The sequence below is a fragment of the Artemia franciscana genome, chromosome 6 (genome assembly GCF_032884065.1).
Source record: "Artemia franciscana chromosome 6, ASM3288406v1, whole genome shotgun sequence".
NCBI classification, from domain to species: Eukaryota; Metazoa; Arthropoda; class Branchiopoda; order Anostraca; family Artemiidae; genus Artemia; species Artemia franciscana.
In genome coordinates, this window is record NC_088868.1 from 40,146,788 (window position 1) to 40,167,981 (window position 21,194).

Here is a 21,194-nt window from a genome sequence, read left to right on the forward strand (position 1 = left end):
TTATTGAATCTTACATATTTGGAGTCAACATAATAACGTGATTCTTTTGATTTATCTATTGATATCAAATTCTGTTTTTAGAGTTTCGGTTACTATTGAGCACTGTCGCTCCTTACTTACAGTTCACTACCACAAACTGTTTGTGTAAAAAACACCCTCAGAAACCAATATGTTGAGACATTCGAAATTATCTGGCAGAATGTAACGGATGTTCTGAATATCATAACAATTGATGACTTCCAGCGCTGCTACGAACAGTGAAAACAACGTCTCAATCAGTGCCTTGTTTTAAGAGAGCGACTTTGAAGGAGACAACATTGATGTTCGAAATAAAATTTGTTAGGAAAAGTTCAGGCTCACTAATATTTGCCAAACCCTGCATATATATACTTTGGAATATAGCTCTGATATTCCGAAATCCCTTTGCTTCTTCGTCTATTTACTCACTGTTAAAATATGCATGTGAAGAGAATTTTTCAGGGGGATTTTCTAGGATAAATTTTTCATGGGGAAAACCCACCAAGCACCGTCATTTCCAAATATGTAATATGAGATTTTTGCGTAAAACCGTTTTCTATACTGTTATCAAATAAAGGATCGGCAAATATATTTATGTTTTAATTGTCCTGAACTATAATGCTCTGTCAATCCTTGCTTTGAGAGATAACTTCGCAAGTAGTTTTTGAATATCATCTCAGAAGTTTGAGATAACACTCAGAAACGAACTTTAATACTGTCCAGTCTGTTTTTTTTTTAATTTTAGAATGGTATTTCTGAATTTTGTTGTTGTTTGTATTTAATTTATTCGAACTATGACCTCATTTGAAAATATTACAGAATTATCTCTCCCTGGCCACCCCTCTTTTTTAAAATAGTCTGTGGTTAGTAAGAGAAAGCAAGTCACTCCAAGCCCTGAATATTCCTGAAAGATTTCGTCGATAAATAAAAATTATTCAGCTCATAATTGGGTATTTTTAACCTCCCTATATTCTCTGCACAATCTTATCCTTAGGGAAGATTCCACAATTGTCTTTCCTAAATTATTGGCTGAACTCTAATTTACATTTACTATCATCATTATGACAATGAGGCAAGGAATCTAGACTCAATAAAGCACCGTTACTTACCTCCTTCGTCCCATCCACCTTCAATTTGGTAAGCTGACGTTGCTACCCCCCAGACAAAACCATCAGGAAAATTGCCGTAAGCAAGAGGTTCGTCTTCATACCCAAAAACAGTAGCTGCCAAAACTAGGCTTATAAACAGAATTCTCATTGAGGATATTAAGCTTCTTGACTTTGAGACAAACTAATTCTCTCAAATTGTTTTTTTTTGTATTATTAAGTATAGATAACTATAGCTAGTTGAGAACTGGACTAAGTCCAGTCCAAGTAAATTGACTACAAGGACTAAGTCCTGATTAAATAGTCTTTGGTTTCGTAATGTTTGTCCTAGAGATAAATTATTTAAAAGAAGGATGATCGTGATGCATGATTCAAGTTGAAAACTAAAATTTTCTATTATGAAAATATGATCTATATAAGTTACAATTGTTGGAAAACTCATTTCTTTGAATGTATATATATATATATATATATATATATATATATATATATATATATATATATATATATATATATATATATATATATATATATATATTTCATGAAGCCAACCGTCAACCTGATGGTTAACAAGTAACAAGTCTTACGGTGTTAAGCTCGGTCCTCTGGTATCTGAAATAACCAAGTAACTTAGTTTTTCAGTTCCGATCTTAGCTACAATGCTCATGAAGGCTCAACCCCAGCCACAATTAACCACGAAAAATAAATTAAAAGAAATAAAAAGTAAAAAAAACACAGTAATATATAACAAAAAATGATAACCAAGTTATTTTATTGTAAATTGTTGGGACACCCGACAAGCCTAATCTGGATCCCTCTTCAGTTTCATCATAGGGCAACCCTTTTACAGTTGGTACAAATTTCATATTTTCGATCTTTATCTGTCCGTGCAATTATATATAACCCAGTCCCCTAAATCACAAAAAAAATGCATCAAAACAAAAGCCATTTGATATTCTACACCAAACTTCTACTATTACTACTACTAATACAACTACTGAAAGGTGACTGCTGCACCAAACTGCCTGAGATAAACACGGCTGCACACCTTCCTCCTCAACCCAAATCTATTTAAAGCCTTACTCTTTGTACCTTCTCAAGAAGTTCTGATTTCACTTATATATTTTACATCCCCCCCCCTCCTTAAATTTTGTCCTAATTCTTTAAGAAGGACCCCTGAATCAGAAAGACCATAGAATAAATAGTAGAAATTACTAAAAATACTTTAGCGTAAAGAGCGAGGTATTTAGGACGTGAATAATCCCTCATATGCGTAATAATCTTTGTTCGTTTTAATTTTTAATGCTGCTCCTTACTTTCAGTTGAAAAATTTGTTCATATTTATTTTTTAATTTTTTTTAATAATGTTAGAAAATCCTGCGCCCCTTCATTGAATTTTTCTTCCGCCATGACATATTCCTCCAAAGAAAGATCATCCCACAAATCCCCCTTCCCTCAACCCCCCCTCCCCTCAAACCAAAAAATCCCCCTGAAAACGTTTGTACACTTCCTAATAACCATTACTGTATGTAAATATTGGTCAAAGTTTGTAACTTGCAGCCCCTCCCCTGGGGACTGTTTTCTGACTATGCTGAACAAAATGACCATCTCAAAATTTTGATCCGTTGACTTAAAGGAAAAATGAGCGTGAGAGGGGGCCTAGGTGCCCTCCAATTTTTGGGCTGTTAAAAAGGGCACCAGGAACTTTTCATTTCCGTTAGAATGAGCCCTTTTTTCATTTTCTAGGGCCACTTGGTCGATATGATGACCCCTGGAAAAAAACACGCACCCATGATCGGTCTTATATAAGATTTTTTTTTTCTGGCAAAAAATACGAAGTTCCACATTTTTGTAGATCGGAGCTTGAAACTTTTACAATTGGGTTATCTGATACGCTGAATACGATGGTGTGATTTTCGTTTAGATTTTACAACCTTTTAGGGGTGCTTTTCCCTATTTTCTAAAATATGACAGATTTTCTCAGGCTCGTAACTTTTGATAAGTAAAATTAAATTCGATAAAACTTATATATTTGAAATCAGCATAAAAATACAATTGTTTAAATGTATATTTTAGTATCAAAATTCCATTTTTAGAGTTTTGTTTACTATTGAGCCGGGTCACTCCTTACTACAGTTCGCTACCACAAATTGTTTGATATAAATCATGAAGCTTATTGTTACTCATCAAAAGTTACGAGCCTGAGAAAATTTGTCTGATTTTCGAAAAAGAGGGGGAATATCCCCTAAAATTGAAGGAATATTGATAAAAACCACACTATCAGATTCAGAAGTTTTGTAGAAGTTTCAAGCTCTCATAAACAAAATTTAGAAATTTGGATGTTTTGCCAGAACGAATATCACGTATGTGAGTTTATTTGTTTGCTTATTCTTTGTCTCTTTTTCCCCATGGGTGATCTTATTGAATCAATAGTTGAAGAATATCAAAAAGGGCTCATTCAAAGGGAAATTCAAAGTTCTAGTGCCCTTACCAATTGACCAAAGAGGTTGGAAGGTAACTGGCCCCCTCCCACCCACCTTTTTTCTAAAGATTATCTGATTAATTCTGAGATAGCCAAATGTTCAGTATAATCAAACAGCCCAATAGCTATGCCTTAACCCCCAGAGCCCATGGGGAAGGGTTTGGGAGTCATGAAATTCGTCCATTGTTTTACATACAGTATTTGTAATTGGGAAGCATACACAACTTTTTGGGGGGGGGGAGTGGGGGTGAATTTTCTGAAACGTGAATTTTCGCAGGGATAATTTTCTGTGGGGAGGGAAGTCGTAGGGGATGAACTTTCCAAGGGAATTTTTTTACTAGGGAAATTTGCCCTGATTCCTATATAAGATTATTTGTATCTCTTACTTTTATCTTTGCCGACTAAATTTTGTATATGGAGATAGTAATGGGAATTGTCTGGGGGAAATACTTACTACTGTTGAAATTGCCGAGATTATCCTTCCGTAGGTTGGGACATTTTCCGAGGGAGGGATTCTCTATAGGAGAGTTTTCCATAGGGTAAATTCTTCAGAGGTAATTTTCTGCGGGAGCACCTTTCGACTAGACCGTGGGTAGGGGGGAGTATTTGTGGGAAGAATTTAATACGGGGAGGAATTTCTGGTATGATTTTAAAAATAATCAGAAATAAAATTCTTATTCAAATGAAAGTGGGCTAAGAAAAAATTGTCACTCGGTGGGTATTTGGAGCTCTACGAGCATTAAGTCTTGTATTAGGAAGTATTAGGGGATTTTCTTTAAAAAATTATCAGGGGATTAGGAGATTTTTGAAATGACTTTTTAAGTAGAGAAAGCTACTTTCCTATCTAAAACTATTTAAATCGATGAACCATGAAAAATTTATTTACAAGACACCGGACCTTGACACCAATACCAATACCTTACCTTGACACCGGAGTTTTTGTGATCTGACCTTTAAACTATTTTAAAAAATGGCTATCTGAAAATTTGTATCGGGTAGGTTTTGGGAAAAAGGGCATAGGGGATTAGTTGCCCCCTATCTCTTTTGACTCTTAAAAAGTGAACTAGAACTTTCAATTTCAAATCAAATAGCCCATCTCTCAAGTTTCTTCTAGTATCCCTTCCATAAGAACGATATGCCCCCAGGGCATAACTTACAAAGTCTTCCCTCAGATCCTGGGGGATGATTGACGCCAGGATTTTTCTTATCTTGCCTTTGAACTGTTTTAAACAAAATATCTAACTCAAAACTTTAACAGATGGGTTTGGGGCAAAAAGGAAGTGGGACGGGGGAGGGCTAGTTGCCATCGGATCTCTTTTGACTCTTAAAAAGTGAACTAGAAATTGAGTTTCCAATTAAATGAGCCCTCTCTGAAGTTTTTACGAGCATCCCTTTCATAGCAACCATTATGCCCCATGGACATAACTTTCAAGGCCTGCTCCCGGACCCTGGTGGGTGCTGCCGTCACCGGAGTTTTTGCTATCTGACCTTTGAACTATTTTAAAAAATAGCTATCAGAAAATTTTATCGGATAGGTTTTGGGAAAAAGGGCATGGGGGATTGGTTGCCCCTTGATCTCTTTTGACTCTTAAAAAGTGACCTAGGACTTTCAATTTCCGTTCAAATGACCCTTCTCTCAAGTTTCTTCTAGCATCCCTTCCATTAGAAGGATATAACCCCAGGGCATAACTTACAACACCTTCCATCAGGTCCTGGGGAGTGTATTGACGCAGAGATTTTTCTGATCTTACCTTTGAACTGTTTTAAACAAAACAGTTATCTCAAAATTTTAGCGGATGGGTTTGAGGGCAAAAAGGGCGTGGGGTGGGGGGGGAGGTCTAGATGCCATTGGATCTCTTTTGACTCTTAAAAAGTGAACTAAAAATTTCAGTATCCAGTCAAATGATCCCTCTCTAAAGTTTATACGAGCATCATTTCCATATGAGCCATTTATGCCCCCATGGCGTGGCTTACAATCCGTCTTGAACAGGCAGGATTCATACCAGAGAGGGGATGTCTGGAGCAAATACTCATGATCCAGCTCATCCAGCAACAACATAACAGGTATTGCCTTCCAGTATTCATTGCTTTCATTGACTTTTCTACTGCTTCCAGTTCCCTTGTCAGAAAACAACTATGGAAAATTGTGGATGAAGATGGAGTGGCATTGGAACTCATCAACTTACCCTGAAGTGGATATATGGGTACCAAGACTTGTGTCCAAATCTTGATTAAAGGTACTCCCATGTTTACAGCCGAGTCTGGTGTCAAGCAGGGATATCCCCTATCGCCTAAATTATTAGACTATGTGATACACTGGATAATAAATAATGCCCAGAGAAACTGAAAGGTAGTTTTCTTTGGTAGACTGTATCGCTTTCTTCAATTCCTGACAGACTGAAATTTTGCAGACGATGTCGCTTTGCTGGAACCCCCAGCCAACAGCCTACGAGACATGATTGATCATGTGTCCAAGACTTTTTCTCAGAATTTTTCTCAGTATTACCTGAAAATTCAAACTCAGTACCCTAGTCGTCCGTGACATATTTTATGCACACCATTTTGATAACCAGGTTGTACTTAGTGTCTTGATCTAGTTAGATATTCTTCTCAACATTTTATAAAGGAAAAATTTACAGCAAAAGTTGATAAATCGAACAATTTTCCTAGGTCGTACACATTTTAAGATCGTTGCAAAGATTCCGGTGGATCTATTTGTGTCAATATTTATTTATTTATTATTTTTTTATTTGGCGCTCATAGTAATGCTTTTTTCAAAGTTTTCGAGATGAGTATTTCTTTTCAATAGTAGATTTGAAAGTCCAACTAAGAAAAGATCAGTATACATTTATGCACAGCACAGAGCAATATTCAAAGAATAAAGAGAGAAGAGGATATAAGAGGCATTTATAATTATAGGGAGAATAAAATTGCAGTAACCATCCTCTTCCTGTAAACTGAAGTACCATCTCTCCTAACAGACTATGTAGACATATCTATGAGAATGCAGACTTCCAAAACCTTTTTTAATAGAAAAGAAACTGTTGTGTAGGTGAAAACTGCTTTGATCTTGGAAGAATTGTATGAAAACTAAAGCCCAGGACCGGCTGGGCAAAAGTTATGACATGCCTTCTGCACAATCTACGAATGAGTAGAGATTAGAGCTTAAAACAGCTTCTCAAAGCTAAATTTATGCTCTGAACCCATTCTTGTAAATTTACTACTGCTACTACTGGGCAACTAATAACTCGCCAAAGCACCAAGCCACCTATGGCCAACGCATGAAATCATATTCTCATAATTCCACATTTTTGAGCATAAAAAGTCCATCACATAAAATTTTAGGCCCAATCAAATCAGGAAGGAATCCTCTTTCCAAATAAAGAATCGTTATCGTTTGGATTGTGCTCCAACTCATTCCCTTTATGCTTGTATATCTGTCTAGGCTGTCAACAAAAGTGAGTTATATTTTTGATTTGAATTAACGAGCCTATTTTTTCTCTACAGGAGTTTTAGAAATTCAAATCAAAACTAAACATTGGTGCGCAACATAAACCTATAGTCAAGCAGTAAAGGGGTATAGGGAGTTATGAGGTAGTTACGATGATTGGAGGAAAAAATCATTGAAACTGTCCTCTTCAAGTAGGCTACAATATCTTTCCTCCCAACAGCGCGGGTATACAAACCTCTGAGACTTGGCCCTCCAAAACCTCTTAACGTAAAAAAAAAAAGTTGTTAGTTTGAAAAAGACGTCCTTATCTGCGAGCTTGTATTATCCTGAAAACGACATCGGAGAGAAGATAAAAAATAATTGGCAAAACTTCAAAGAGGGTCTCGAGTCATGGAAGGATTTGAAACGGGGACTGGCCGAACATCGTAGAGGAAGCTGCAGCCGAAAGTTTGTAGTAGTTTTCGTATCTAATTCCAAACTCCATTGGTGTTAAGGAGAACAGTTCTTATCAGTTTCCCATTCAAAATAAATAGATAGAATTTGTATTCATGCTCTTTAACAAGATTTGCACTAGCATTTACTCGCCAGTGTCTTCTAAATTTTATAAATTCCATGATGATAATAATAAGCAACTCAAGACCTGTTTTGACTGGTCGGTCACTTTTTATTTCCTTTAATGAATCTGGTTCTTTCATTGGTTTATAGATCTTCAATAAACTGCTCTATCACACCCAGATATTGGATTTCCTTTCCATTATATTGTCCTATCTCTCCAAAAAGCCGTAATGAACTGGGCAATCAGCCTTAGAATCAGTATAGTGTCACCATCATTGGCGAATCGTAAATCAACATACACTCGATCCCTTTTTTTGAATATAATAATTGCTTTTGTTAAATATTGAAATTTGAGTCCTTTTTGAACCTTTGAAAATGACCGAATAATTTTTTAGTTTTGGGTATGAAAAGGCTTAAATTATTGGTTTCAAACTTGCTATTTGATTAAAAATCCATTTTCTTAAGTTATATAATCTACAAATATTGATTTATCACGATTAAGATGGAAAAAACTAAAAAAAATTCTACCTTTTTCCATCTGCCATGTTTCTTCTGTCGGCTTTGGGTTTTTTTTTGACATGGTGGTGAAACAGTAGTTTTTTAGCGTCCGAACAGAATAAAGAGAAAACATAGCGGATTTGTTTTGATTTTTTTTATTCGACTTAATCTCGACAAATCAATGTTTTTGAATTATACAACTTTTACAAAATGGATTTATAATGAAATAGTTAATTTGAAACTATTGCTATAGTCCATTTTTACATCCAAAAAGTATAAAATGAAATTATTATTTTTAAGGGTTCTAAAGGGCTTAAAACTCAATTTGCGAAAAAAACGACATTTGTGTTCAGAAAGAGCATAAAAAATGACATCTAGTGGTATGTCTAAGTATTTGTAGGTAAATAATATAAATTGCGAAATATTTGCTGGCAAATAAGCCTAAATTCAACTTTAAACTTAGCTATTTTCCTCTTTTATATGAAGTACGGTTATTTCACCGCTTAGTGAGTGCTTTCTTACATAAACAAACCATACTTGACCAACAAGAAGATAATTTATGAGACGGAAAATTCCTGAGGAGTATTTTGATGAGAAATTCGCTAAAGTTTATTTTGGGAAACACGGCAACAATGTCAACGCACTATTCATCAATTTAAAAAATGAATGCCTGTTTGATGTTGATTTGTTTTAGCAAAATCTTTGTGTCAACGTATGGAACAGAAGGTTAATATATACTCACAGAGAATTGTCAACCAATTAAGATTGGCTACTTAAATGTGTTAACCAACACACCTAAGTGGCTTATAGTATTGCTATTTGTTTGATATTGAGCTGCTAAATCTTGTTTAGGCTGGGAAGGTATTAATAATAGAATACTAAGCTAATTGCTCATTTAAGACTAAAAAGTTCACGGTATCAGTTATAGTAGTATGGGCCCCTGTTGAACCAACTGATGGAGATAGTACTGAGTCAGATGAACTTTACTTACAGTTACAGGAGCAAATAGAAAGGGTACCAGGTAAAAATATGGTGTTTTTAATTGGAGATTTTAACGCCCAGCTTGGTAGAAATAGGGATAGATTGTATCCTAACCAGGGTAAATTTGGTGCAAGAAAAGAAAACAGTAATGGCTATAGACTTTTGCAATTTTGTAGGTAGCCTATAACAATCTAGTTATAAACAATATAGTGTCTAGTCATGAAATAACCCATGGGTTAACATGGTAACACAGCAAACCCTATTTATAATGTTATAGTAAACCAAAGACTGGCAGGATCAATACAAAATACTAGGGTGAATAGGAGTGCTGTTATTGATATTAGAAGTAAAGATCACTATCTAGTACTGTCTGGTTAAATTAAAGCTGAAATTTTGGAAGGGTAACAACCTCCCAGGAAGTTATGATGGTAGACTCCAGGATGAGAGTTTAAGAGAAACTTTCCAGTAACAGTTGAATACTAAACTTGAGAGTTTAAAATTTGAGAATGTCAAAGATGGTTGGAATAATTTTAGAAAAACAATTTGTGAAGCTGATATTGGTGTCTTAGGGAAGAAAGTTAGGACTACACCTAGGAATATTATTGAAAAAGCTTTGCATTATAAGAGAAGGGAAGGGGCTTATACAAGAATTAATTGAGTGATAGATCATGTAAAAACTAAAGGAATAGAAAAAAAAGTCAAATTTATGGGTACTTTCTCAACAATGAGCAATTTTGATAATGATTTTTAACAATATTTTGCATTAAAAAACATTAATTTTTTTTAGTTTTACTGATTTGATGCTAGATTTTTCAATCAGGAACTGCTGCTTAGCCTTATACTATGTTCAAATTTTGACTTAGTTGATGCCCACTTGAGTACCTCAAGACACAGTCCTGGACTCAGGTTTATTTAATATTTTCATTAATGATACACCTTTTAACATAAAAGAATAAGGCTTTATACAGCCGACTCAAATGTAATTGATCCAGCTGAAAGTTCAGAAAAATAGAAACCATCCAAGCAGACTTGGACTCATTTACTCACTGGTCAGGGAATTTGAAGCTGAAGTTCAATGTCCAGAAATGCAAAGTTATCCACTTTGGTAATGAAAACTCAAGACACCAGTATTCAATTGAGTCAATGGACTAAACAAGGCAACCTTTTGTCAGCAGTCATGATGAACATGATCTAAATAAATAAAGTAAATAAAACGATTTTATTTTCAAACACCTTACATGATCATGCTGATCAGCAGCAGTTCTTGTCATAATAAGGCACTAAACATATAAAACACTATGAAAATCACAGCCATAGCTATCTTCATACAAAATATAAGAAATTATACATTGATCAGGGTCAATTAGTTGATGAACAGCTAAAGTTTAGTTTGGATGCCTGGACTGTTGCAGCAAAGGCTAGTCAAAATCTTGGTATACTTATGAGAATTTTCAGCAGTTGTTCACCCTTGGTTGTTTCAAAGGTCTAATTTGGTCTAAGCTAGATTTTGGCATTTGCATTGCCAGCCCAATTAATGAATCTGACCAAGAAACTCTAGAATCAGTCCAGAGGCATACAACAAAATGATTTCAAGGTTTGTATAACAGTCCTTATTCTTCCTGGCTTGGAAAATTAAATTTACCCTCACTGACTTATTGCCAAAAAAGAGTGGATGTGATTATGGCTTTTGAGCTGCCCAACCACAAAAAATTTAATCCCAAATGTATTTCATCCAGATGTCTCTTCAAGGACAAGAGGACACAATCAAAAACTTTTCAAGAAAAATGCCAACTCAAGGTTACTTTGAAAATTGATATTTTGATCAGATGGTGAGTCTATGGTAGGCTTACTTGTTAGACCAGGAAACAGTCTCTTCTGCCAGTGTTTAGTAATTCAATCATTAATTGACAAAGAAATCTGCAACAAGCTGTTGCAGTTAGTTTGGATCTCATCTGATCAGTCAGCACACTCTCTTCACTGATCAGTGAATCCAGGATCATCATATTGCTGGTCAATCAGGTAATTTTGAGTATAAATTATGTAGTTTGGCGAAGTTGGAAGGGGTGCAGCATCTGGGGATGTGAATATTGATGCAAACTGGAGATTCACTGCATCAACAATTTTTTGGTTGTCAATTGACTGGATTCCATTTCAAACGAACTGGACTGGTTCTTTAAAATGCTGTTTTCTGTGAATCAATTGTATCATTTTTATACCAAGTCACATCTAACCCATGACTATTCAGGGTGGACAAACATAGGGAGGGGATGCCCCAGCCCAAATAAGTATTAATTGCTCTTTGATTTTTACAGCATTTTGGCTAATTTTATCATTAAAAGGTAAATCAATACACGCTCAAATGCAGAATGCAAGGTTTCTTTTTGTCTCCGCCCAACCCCAAATATCAAAATTTTATACTTTTTGGGGAGTTTTTTATCTTCTTCATCTAACTTTTATTTCAAATTTATCACCCACCCTCTTAGGAAAACACAAAAGGATAAAGATCCTCCAGACCTAGTTCCAGCACATAGCACGTAAAGCTTTTTTAAGGGACAAGTAGTAACCTTGCCCTAGCCAGTTTTGATCCCTGGGCCCTGCACTGCCAAGTGGGGTCTCAATTTACTCTACAACAATGGATTTATGCTTCTACTTTATTTTTTGTATTGACTTTTTTGGAAGTGTCTGATTTTTTTCTGTCTAACTCGCCTGATATTTTTTTTCAAATTTATCACCCACCCTCTTAGGATAATGTGTTTAGGGGAAGTTTCAACTAAATCAAAACAAATTATATGCATATAGGTTTTCAAAAGTGTATAGAAGCAGTATCATAGGAACAGCTTAGAGTATTAAGTTGAAACTTTCAGCGCATATTGAGGGGGGTGTTGAACTAACCAAAACGCAGTATGTGCTTGTTACCACTATTGCTACTATTACGATTATTTCTACTGGCATTAAGGGTATTAAGGTGAAACTTTCATGGAATATTTAGGGGGATGTTGAACTAAATCAACACACACTCTGTGGATTCAGGTTCCCAATAGAATGTAAGAGCATTTTTTTAGGAACAGCTTAGAACGTCCAGTTGGAACTTTCAGGGCCTGTTAAGAGGGATGTTCAACTAACCAAAAGGCACTTAGTGCATTCTGCTACTACTACTACTGCTGCCATTTCTGTTTCTGTTACTATTATTACTTCAACTGCTACTACTTCGGCTAAGGCTAGAAAGGTGAAACTTTCAGGGAATGTTTAGGAGATGCTGAACTAAATCAAAATACTGTCTCTGTATGTAGGTTGTCAAATTGGCGTATCAGCAATATCTCAGGAATGGTATAAGGGCCTGTTAAGAGGAATGTTCAACTAACCAAAAGGCCCTTCGTGCATTCTGCTACTACTACTACTGCTGTCATTTCTGTTTCTGCTACTATTATTACTATGACTGCTACTACTTAGGCTAAGGCTAGAAAGGTGAAACTTTCAGGGAATGTTTAGGGGATGCTGAACTAAATCAAAACACTGTCTCTGCTGCATATAGGTTGTCAAATTGGCGTATCAGCAATATCTCAGGAATGGTCTAGGGTATTAAGTTGAAACTTTCAGGTCATGTTAATGGGGAGGTTGAACAATGCAAAATGTGTGTACTGCTATTACTACGACTGGTACTACTGATACTACGACGACTGCTATTAGTACTACTGAACGTAGGGGTATTACGGTGAACATTTCCGGGAATTTTGAATGTGATAATGTACTAAATTGAAAAACGGTATGTGGATTCAAGCAATTAAAAAGTTGTAACAGCTACATCGCAGAAACAGTATAGATTATTGAGTTGATACTTCCAGTGCATGTTGAGGAAGATGTTGGAACAATCGAAATGTACTTTATTGCTGAATGTACTTAATGAGTTTTACTGTTTCATGGAAAGGCAGTGTGGTCTTCTAAGTTATGTACTTTATGCTTACTACTGCTTTTACTATTATTACTAATACTATTGTTAAGGTTAAGAGTATTAAGGAGCCATTTTGAGGATATGTCGAGGGGTATGCTGAATTAAATTGAAACACACTGAGTGTATGCAAGCTGTCAAGTGTAAAAGCAGTAAATCAAGAATGGCTTTGAGTGCTTAAAACTTTCAGGGTATATTCAAGGGTAAGTTTAACTAATGAGATATATACTATGTGCATACTTGTACTACTAGTAGTAGTATTGATACTTTTTGCTGTTAGTACAAATAGTACTAAGGCTATTGGCATTAATGTGACACTTTCAGAGACTTTTGAAGGGGATTTTGGGCTAAATTAAAATACATTGAGGGCAATCAGGGTATCATTTTGAACACGGTGGCTATCTCAAAATTTTGATGGGACACATTTCGGAAAAAGAGGGCGTGGGGGTTAGTTGCCTCCGAAGTTTAGACGACCACCCTTTCCGTATAAAGTGCCTCCGAGGAAAAATAAAAGATAAATCGTTGGAGCCTTATGGCCTTTACTATAGCCAATGCCATAGCGTTGCCTCTGATGTGATTCCAAATATATAAAATTAAAAGTTACAAGCTAAGTCACTCATCAAAAGTTACAAGCCTGAGAAAATTTTCCTGATTTTCCAAAAAAAGGGGAGGCAACAACCCTAAGGATTCAAGGAATTCTTTTAAAAATTGCATCATCAGATTAAGCGTATCAGAGAACCCCCTTGCAGAGGTTTAAAGCTCTTTCGTCCAAAAATGTAGAATTTTGTATTTTTCTGCCAGGAGAAAGATCACGGAGGTGTGTTTGTTTGTTGTTGTTGTTTGTTTTATTTTTCAGAGTGATTATATCGAACCAGTAGGCCTAGATAATTGGGAGAGAGTTCATTCAGGCAGAATGTAAAAGTTCTAGTGCCCTTTTTAAGTGACCAAAAAGATTGGAGGGCAGCTAGCCCCAAAATTTTGAGATAGCCATTTTGCTCATTATAGTTAACAAGTCCAATAACTATGCTGTGGGGATTATACGACTCCCATCAGCCCCTGGGGCTGTAAGTTATGAAATTTGTCTACTGTTTACATATAGTATTTTTCATTGGGAAGTATGCAGACATTTTTGATGGGGGAGGGTGTAACCGGGGATAACTTTCTATGGGCAGTGTTGTTTCCGGGATTGAATTTTCTTGGGGAAATTTGCCAGAATTCCGAAAGTAAACTGAGTTTTTGTCTTAATTTCTCTTTTCCGACTCAATTTTACATGTGGAGATGTTCCGGAGGATTTTTTCAACAGAAGAAAATTTCCACGGAGGCCGTTTTCCTTCATGATTAGGAAAACGATCAAAAATGAAATAACAAACAAGTCTTTTTCAAACGAAACTAGACAAGAGATTCCATGACTTAGAGGGTTGAGAGGGGTAGTACTTAGAAGGAGGGATTATCCTTTTCATAACTTCTCAGCATTTTTGCTCCTGAAATTGAACTATAAATGTTGTTTTTGGTGCAATATGGCACTTCATCATGAAGATATCGGGATGGCTTTATAAAAAGCATGTATCCATAAAATTTAAATTTTAAATGAGTCCTTAAACAGCTTTATATGATGTTACATTAGACTGCTATTTCCGTTAGTCAGTAAACGATCTATAAAAAATATTAAGGGGGGTGGAAGGCAAAATATACTAGAGGAAGGATTGTAAACCCCGATTTTATTGCTGTCAACTATGTAGATTCTAGATGAGTCTAGCTTCTAGGTGAACCTTGAAACAGTTCTCTATGATGTTCCAGTGCCTTGATATCGACGACAAAAAAAGAGGACACATCAGGTCATCAAATTCTTACTAAAAAAGAATAGATAAAATAGAATAATTAGCATCTAGATGAACCCTGAAACAACTCTCTATGATGTTCCAGTGCCTCGATATCGACAAAGAAAAATAAAATAGGACACATCAGTGCTTCCAAAGTAAAAAATGTTCCTTGTCATTCAAAGTGGGAAGCTGAAAATATACGTAACTTAAGAATTAACTTACGTAACAAACTTTTATAGTTTCATATTTTTATTATGTGTACGAGGGCGTTTGTACCCTCGTTAATACCTCGCTCTTTACACTAAATCGTAATTTTTGTCCCAATTCTTTAAGAATGACCCCTGAATCGAAAAGGCCGTAGAATAAATAGTTGAAATTACTAAAAATATTTAGCATAAAGAGCGAGGTATGTATCTCCTCTTAAATACCTCGCTCTTTATGCTAAAGTATTTTTAGAACTCCTCATATGCGTAATAATCTCTGTTCGTTTTAAATTTCAATGCTATTCCTTACTTTCAATTGAAAAAACGTTTTCATGTTTATTTTTTCATTGTTTTTTTATAGTAATGCTAGAAAATCCTGCGCCCTTTTCATTGAATTTTTCTTCCCCCATGACATATTTCTCCAAGGAAAGATCCTCCCACATAGCCCCCTCCCCTCAACCCTACCCTCAAAACTAAAAAAATCCCCCTGAAAACGTCTGTACACTTCCCAATAACCATTATTATATGTAAACACTGGTCGAAGTTTGTAACTTGCAGCCCCTCCCCCAAGGACTCTGGGGGAGTAAGTCATCCCCAAAGACATAGTTATTATGGTTTTCGACTATGCTGAACAAAATGGCTATCTCAAAATTTTGATCCATTGACTTCGGGAAAAAAATTAGCATGGGAGGGGGCCTAGATGCCCTCCAATTTTTTTATCACTTAAAAAGGACACTAGAACTTTTCATTTCCGTTAGAATGAGCCCTCTTGCAACATTCTAGGACCACTTGGTCGATACGATGACCCCCGGGGAAAAGAAAGAAAAAAACAAATAAACACGCACCCGTGATTTGTCTTCTGGCAAAAAATACAAAATTCCACATTTTTGTAGATAGGAGCTTGAAACTTCTACAGTAGGGTTCTCTAATACGCTGAATCTGATGATGTCATTTTCGTTAAGATCCTACGACTTTTAGGGGGTGTTTCCCCCTATTTTCTAAATTAGGCAAATTTTCTCAGGCTCGTAACTTTTGATGGGTAAGACTAAACTTGGTGAAACTTATATATTTAAAATCAGCATTAAAATGCGATTCTTTTGATGTAGCTATTGATATCAAAATTCAATTTTTTGGAGTTTTGGTTGCTATTGAGCCGGATCGCTCCTTACTACAGTTCGTTAGCACGAACTGCTTGATCCTTAATACAGTTCGTTACCACGATCTGTTTGATGAATGTGACGTCATTGGCATGAATTACGTTTTTTTTTTTTGTTTTTTTTTTATTAAAGCTCTAGATTCTGGTCAATCAGAGGTTGCAGGTCCTGACCATGACCCCACTCAGATATTACCATACCCCACTGTTGAGGAACTTTTCTAGTGTATATGTAGGAGATGCAGTGTTCGGACTCGCCTATAAATTCCAATCAATTCCTATATTTTAATGCACTCCTATAAAATGCCTATATTTTGGCAACAATCCTATTATTCCTATATTTTCGGCTGAAGAGCACTAAGAACATTGCTCTTGATTTGCAATTTTCTGTCTTTTGGTGTAGATTGATAATTAATTACAACTGTAGAGCTTTTTGAACTTAATTAATGCTTTGCGTTGGGCTTAGTAAGCTGCTTCTGCCTGGGCTATGCTGTTGTGTTAACTTAGTAGCCTATGTTTTGTTTTTTGTCATGTTGAGCCTGTCCGAAATGAGCAAACAGTCTCTGCTTAATTAAACAGGCTAGCAGTCTCTGCTTAATGAGAATGGAGTTCTTGCGACTTGTGTGTTTCCTGGCTGAACGCTGGCTGGTTGATGTGAATACGGCCCAGTTATCCAAATGGGCTATTCTAAGATAGTTGCTAATCGAGGGAAGTATAATAGACGTGCACAGGGTAGGCTATATGCTACATTCTGTGATCAATCTGTCCTTTATCTATCTGGTCTTTATCCCCTTCTAAAGAAAAATGATTTTAATCAGATTGGGACTTTTTATTTCAGATATTTTAAATTTTTTACTTTATCTCCCCCCTTGGTATAGCAATGGTAAAATAATTCGTAAGTTTGATGTCCCTGATATAAGTGCAAAGTTGGCCCTCCTGCATGGAAGATTGTCGGAATCAGCTTTTTATCGTTTATCGCCTCGTCATCCTTTGGTCCGTCTGTCCGGTTAATCTCATTGTAGCTTAGTGTTTTTATGGCACTTGGTATTAACCAAGTGACATATAGCAATCGCAAATTATGTCGGTCTGTCTCTCTGTCGGTCCTGGTTTTGCTACTTTAGGCACTTCCAGGTCAGGTAGGACAATGAAGTTTGACAGGCGTATCAGGAACTGGACCAAATTAAATTAGAAATAGTCGCTTTCCCGATTTGACCATCCGAAGGGGGGGGGGGGAGTTTGGGGCCCGTTAATTCAGAAAAATGAAGTATTTTTAACTTACGACCAGTTGATCAGATCTTAATGAAATTTGATGTTTGGAAGGATATCGTGTATCAGAGCTGTTATTTTAAATCCCGACTGGATCTGGTGACATTGGGGGAGTTTGGAGGGGGAAACCTAAAATTTCGGAAAACACTTAGAGTGGAGGGATTGGGCTGAAACTTGGTGGGAAAAATAAGAACAAGTCCTAGGTACATGATTGACATAACTAGAACTGATCTGCTCTCTTTGGGGTAGTCGGAAGGGGGGGGGGTATTCGGAAAAATTAGAAAAAATGAGGTATTTTTAACTTACGAACAGGTGGTCGAATCTCAATGAAATTTGATATTTAGAAGGATATCGTGTCTCAAAGGTCTTATTTTAAATCCTGACCGGATCTGGCGACATTGGGGGAGTTTGGAGGGGGAAACCTAAAATTTCGGAAAACACTTAGATTGGAGGGATTGGGCTGAAACTTGGTGGGAAAAATAAGCACAAGTCCTAGATACATGATTGACATAACCAGAACGGATCCGCTCCCTTTGGGGTAGTTTGGGGGGGGGGGGGTTGATTCTGAAAAAGTAGAAAAAATGAGGTATTTTTAACTTACGAACGGGTGATCGGATCTCCATGAAATTCGATATTTAGAAAGAATATTGGGTCTCAAAGCTCTTTTCAAATCCCGACCGGATCTGGTGACATTGGGGGGAATTTGGGGGACCTAAAATCATGGAAAATGCTTAGATTGGAGGGATCGGGATGCAACTTGGTAATTTATGTGACCAGGCATCCCACGCCATCTACCACAGATCTGATCCTGAGGACTTCTGAATCCTATATTGGCCAATATTTGGGCCCGGGAAATCCTATAAAAATAGGACAGAGCCTATAATTTGAAACGAACCGACCTGTCTGAACCCTGGAGAAGGGTGATTTGAAGAAAATGTAGTTTTGTTAATTCACTGAGAAAAATTGGATATCGATTGAAAAAAGTCCTACTATTAAAGCTTAGAATGGCAGACTCATACTGTTGTTTAAATGTCCCTTAATAATCAGATGTGAACATAGTAACCTTATTGGTTTAAAATAATTATTATCAAATTTAATCCAGCTTAAAACTCAACCCGAACCCCCCTCCTTCTTGTTGCGACAAAACGCAGAAATTTGGGAGTCACATAGCTTGTCCGTAAAGTATAACCAGAGTGATATATAACCAATCCATTCCCAAAGAGCATTAGTGTGTTGCTTGCTCTCGTAGAGTCAAGTCTACTATTAAGTGTAACGAAATCTGATTAGTAAACAGTAAGTTGTTTTCTTTTTTGTTTATTCAATTTTTTTGTATTTCTTTTTCGATGGATTAGCTGTTTAAAAGGCAATCCTTATGTCTGACCTTTTTTCTTTGGTCATTTCATATGAAAGGGGTAATCTTAAAAACTTTGAAGAATAGTATCATTTTAAACAGATAATCAAGAAAATCAAAAAAAGTTTTATGACTTGTAATATAAGTACAATCTTGCATAGTCTTCGTACTGAAATAAGAATTTTAAGATATTAAAATAAACTAACTACTTACTAATATGTGAGCAAACAAAATGTTCCAAGGTATTTAAATTATTTCAGCGAGACTCATGTCACGCTTTAGAAACTAGTAAATTAATATTATGAGATTGAGAAGGAACAATTTGTTCTACTCACATCTAAGCAAATCTACCCACACTCGCCAAGCTCCCAACGCCAACTACCCTTTTCCAAAACCCTTCTCGTCCTTCTATACAACCCTTGTTTACAATTCGCACTTATTATGTAGCATAAATCAATTCGTACAAAAAAAAACATTTCCAAGGCTATACCAAGAAGAGATTTAATCCCTGGTAAACAACCCATAAATGTAATAACAGGATTCTTACAACTCCTCCTTCTATCCCTTGCCATTTCCCTCGTTGTGTTAGTTCGTCCTATAAAATTACTGAGTGTTACCATCTCAAGCGATTCAAAATGGGATGACCATATTAATGATATTTAAATATCGCAAATGACACAGTTTCGTGTCATTTATGATTGCACATGGTAAAGAATGTGATTAAAGGCTCTTTTCCTATTTCAAAAGTTTTAGTTTTCGAGGGTAATAGCTACGTATGTTGAAAAAATGAAGATATTAGACTATTTTATTATTGCAAATGGTAAAGAATGTGATTAAAGGCTCTTTTCCTATTTCAAAAGTTTTGGTTTTCGAGGGTAATAGCTACGTATGTTGAAAAAATTAAGATATTAGACTATTTTATGATTGCACATGGTAAAGAATGTGATTAAAGGCTCTTTTCCTATTTCAAAAGAGTTAGTTTTCGAGGGTAATAGCTACGTATGTTGAAAAAATTAAGATATTAGACTATTTTATGATTGCACATGGTAAAGAATGTGATTAAAGGCTCTTTTCCTATTTCAAAAGTTTTAGTTTTCGAGGGTAATAGCTACGTATGTTGAAAAAATTAAGATATTAGACTATTTTATGATTGCACATGGTAAAGAATGTGATTAAAGGCTCTTTTCCTATTTCAAAAGTTTTAGTTTTCGAGGGTAATAGCTTCGTATGTTGAAAAAATTAAGATATTAGACTATTTTATGATTGCAAATGGTAAAGAATGTGATTAAAGGCTCTTTTCCTATTTCAAAAGTTTAAAAAAGTATTATAGTAAACAGTAAGTTGTTTTCTTTTTTGTTTATTCATTTTTTTGTAAAAAAAAGTTAATTAAAAAGTTAATGATATTAAAAAGTTAATGATATTTAAATAACAAATAACAAATACCCTAAATCACATTGTTTTACAATGTTCCTCTCTTTTTTACGTCCAATTCTTGATTATGGCTCATTTGTATGGTATTTCGGCTTCTCTAAAGAATCACCAGACAAAGTAGAGGTAGTGAAAATATGATGCCCATGAATTATCTTGAATGATGGTAAAATCTCTTGTTTCTGTATCCTTCGGGAAGCCAGTTTGATCACCCTTAAAGGAAGGAGAACTAGTATTTCCTTACGTTTTTACGACACTGCCTTCAATTACCCCGGACAACTTCACTTTTCCCGAGTTAATTCTCTTCCTTCCTCACCTTCCTTGCTCTACTTCAACGAAATTCTCATCTTCAACCCAATAACACTTCTCACAGAAGAAACAGATGAGCATGTTTGTCTTACGTAGTTTATATGTTTAAGAAATGGGTATACCCCTCTCGCCTGTTTTAATGCGTATTGCGTGGTGTTCATTTTCAATTATTTGGACTTGTTTTTTATGGCCTTTTTTTTAATAAATTGGGTTTGTTTTGCAACATGACTAAATTGTTTTTGTGCTTTTATTTGTTTAATTCGTCATAAATTCTGCTAGTTTTAATTTTTTCTATCCTTTTTACGTTTACAACCTTTTGTTGTTGTTTATTGACTTTGAAGTATGAATTCGGTCTATCTGGGCTAGTGATGGTCATTTTTCAAAAATAAATCTTATCCTTTTATATTTCACGAAAACTTATGATAGACCGAGTCTTATTGAGATTAAATAAAAAAAAATGTTTTTTCCGACTGAAAATAAGAAGCAACATTAAAACTTGAAACGAACAGAAATTATTACGTATTTGAGGAGGATTGCTCCTCCTCCAAACCTCGCTCTTTACGCTAAAGTTTTTTAGTACTTAAAAAAACCTTTTTACTGTTCTAGTTAAAACAATTAGTGTTTTGG

At 35.6% G+C, this 21,194-nt stretch overlaps 2 protein-coding genes across 3 annotated transcripts in view; one reads left to right on the forward strand and one right to left on the reverse strand.

The window, feature by feature from the left end:
• Nucleotides 1-1,377, reverse strand: part of LOC136028425 (lactase/phlorizin hydrolase-like) — a 100,531-nt gene extending 99,154 nt beyond the window's left edge. The window contains exon 1 of the mRNA XM_065706264.1: nucleotides 1,128-1,377. Within this exon, the coding sequence (XP_065562336.1) occupies nucleotides 1,128-1,275 (148 nt within the window). The 5' untranslated portion in view covers nucleotides 1,276-1,377. The remainder of the gene's footprint in view (nucleotides 1-1,127) is intronic.
• A 7,357-nt stretch (nucleotides 1,378-8,734) lies between these two features.
• Nucleotides 8,735-21,194, forward strand: part of LOC136028426 (uncharacterized) — a 48,915-nt gene continuing 36,455 nt past the window's right edge. Inside the window, exon 1 of one of the 2 annotated variants that reach the window (XM_065706265.1) lies at nucleotides 8,735-8,836. In XM_065706265.1, coding sequence (XP_065562337.1) covers nucleotides 8,773-8,836 — 64 coding nt within the window. In that variant the 5' untranslated portion in view covers nucleotides 8,735-8,772. Of the gene's footprint in view, nucleotides 8,837-18,714; nucleotides 18,773-21,194 lie in introns of those variants that run through there. The other variant, XM_065706266.1, reaches the window with a different exon arrangement.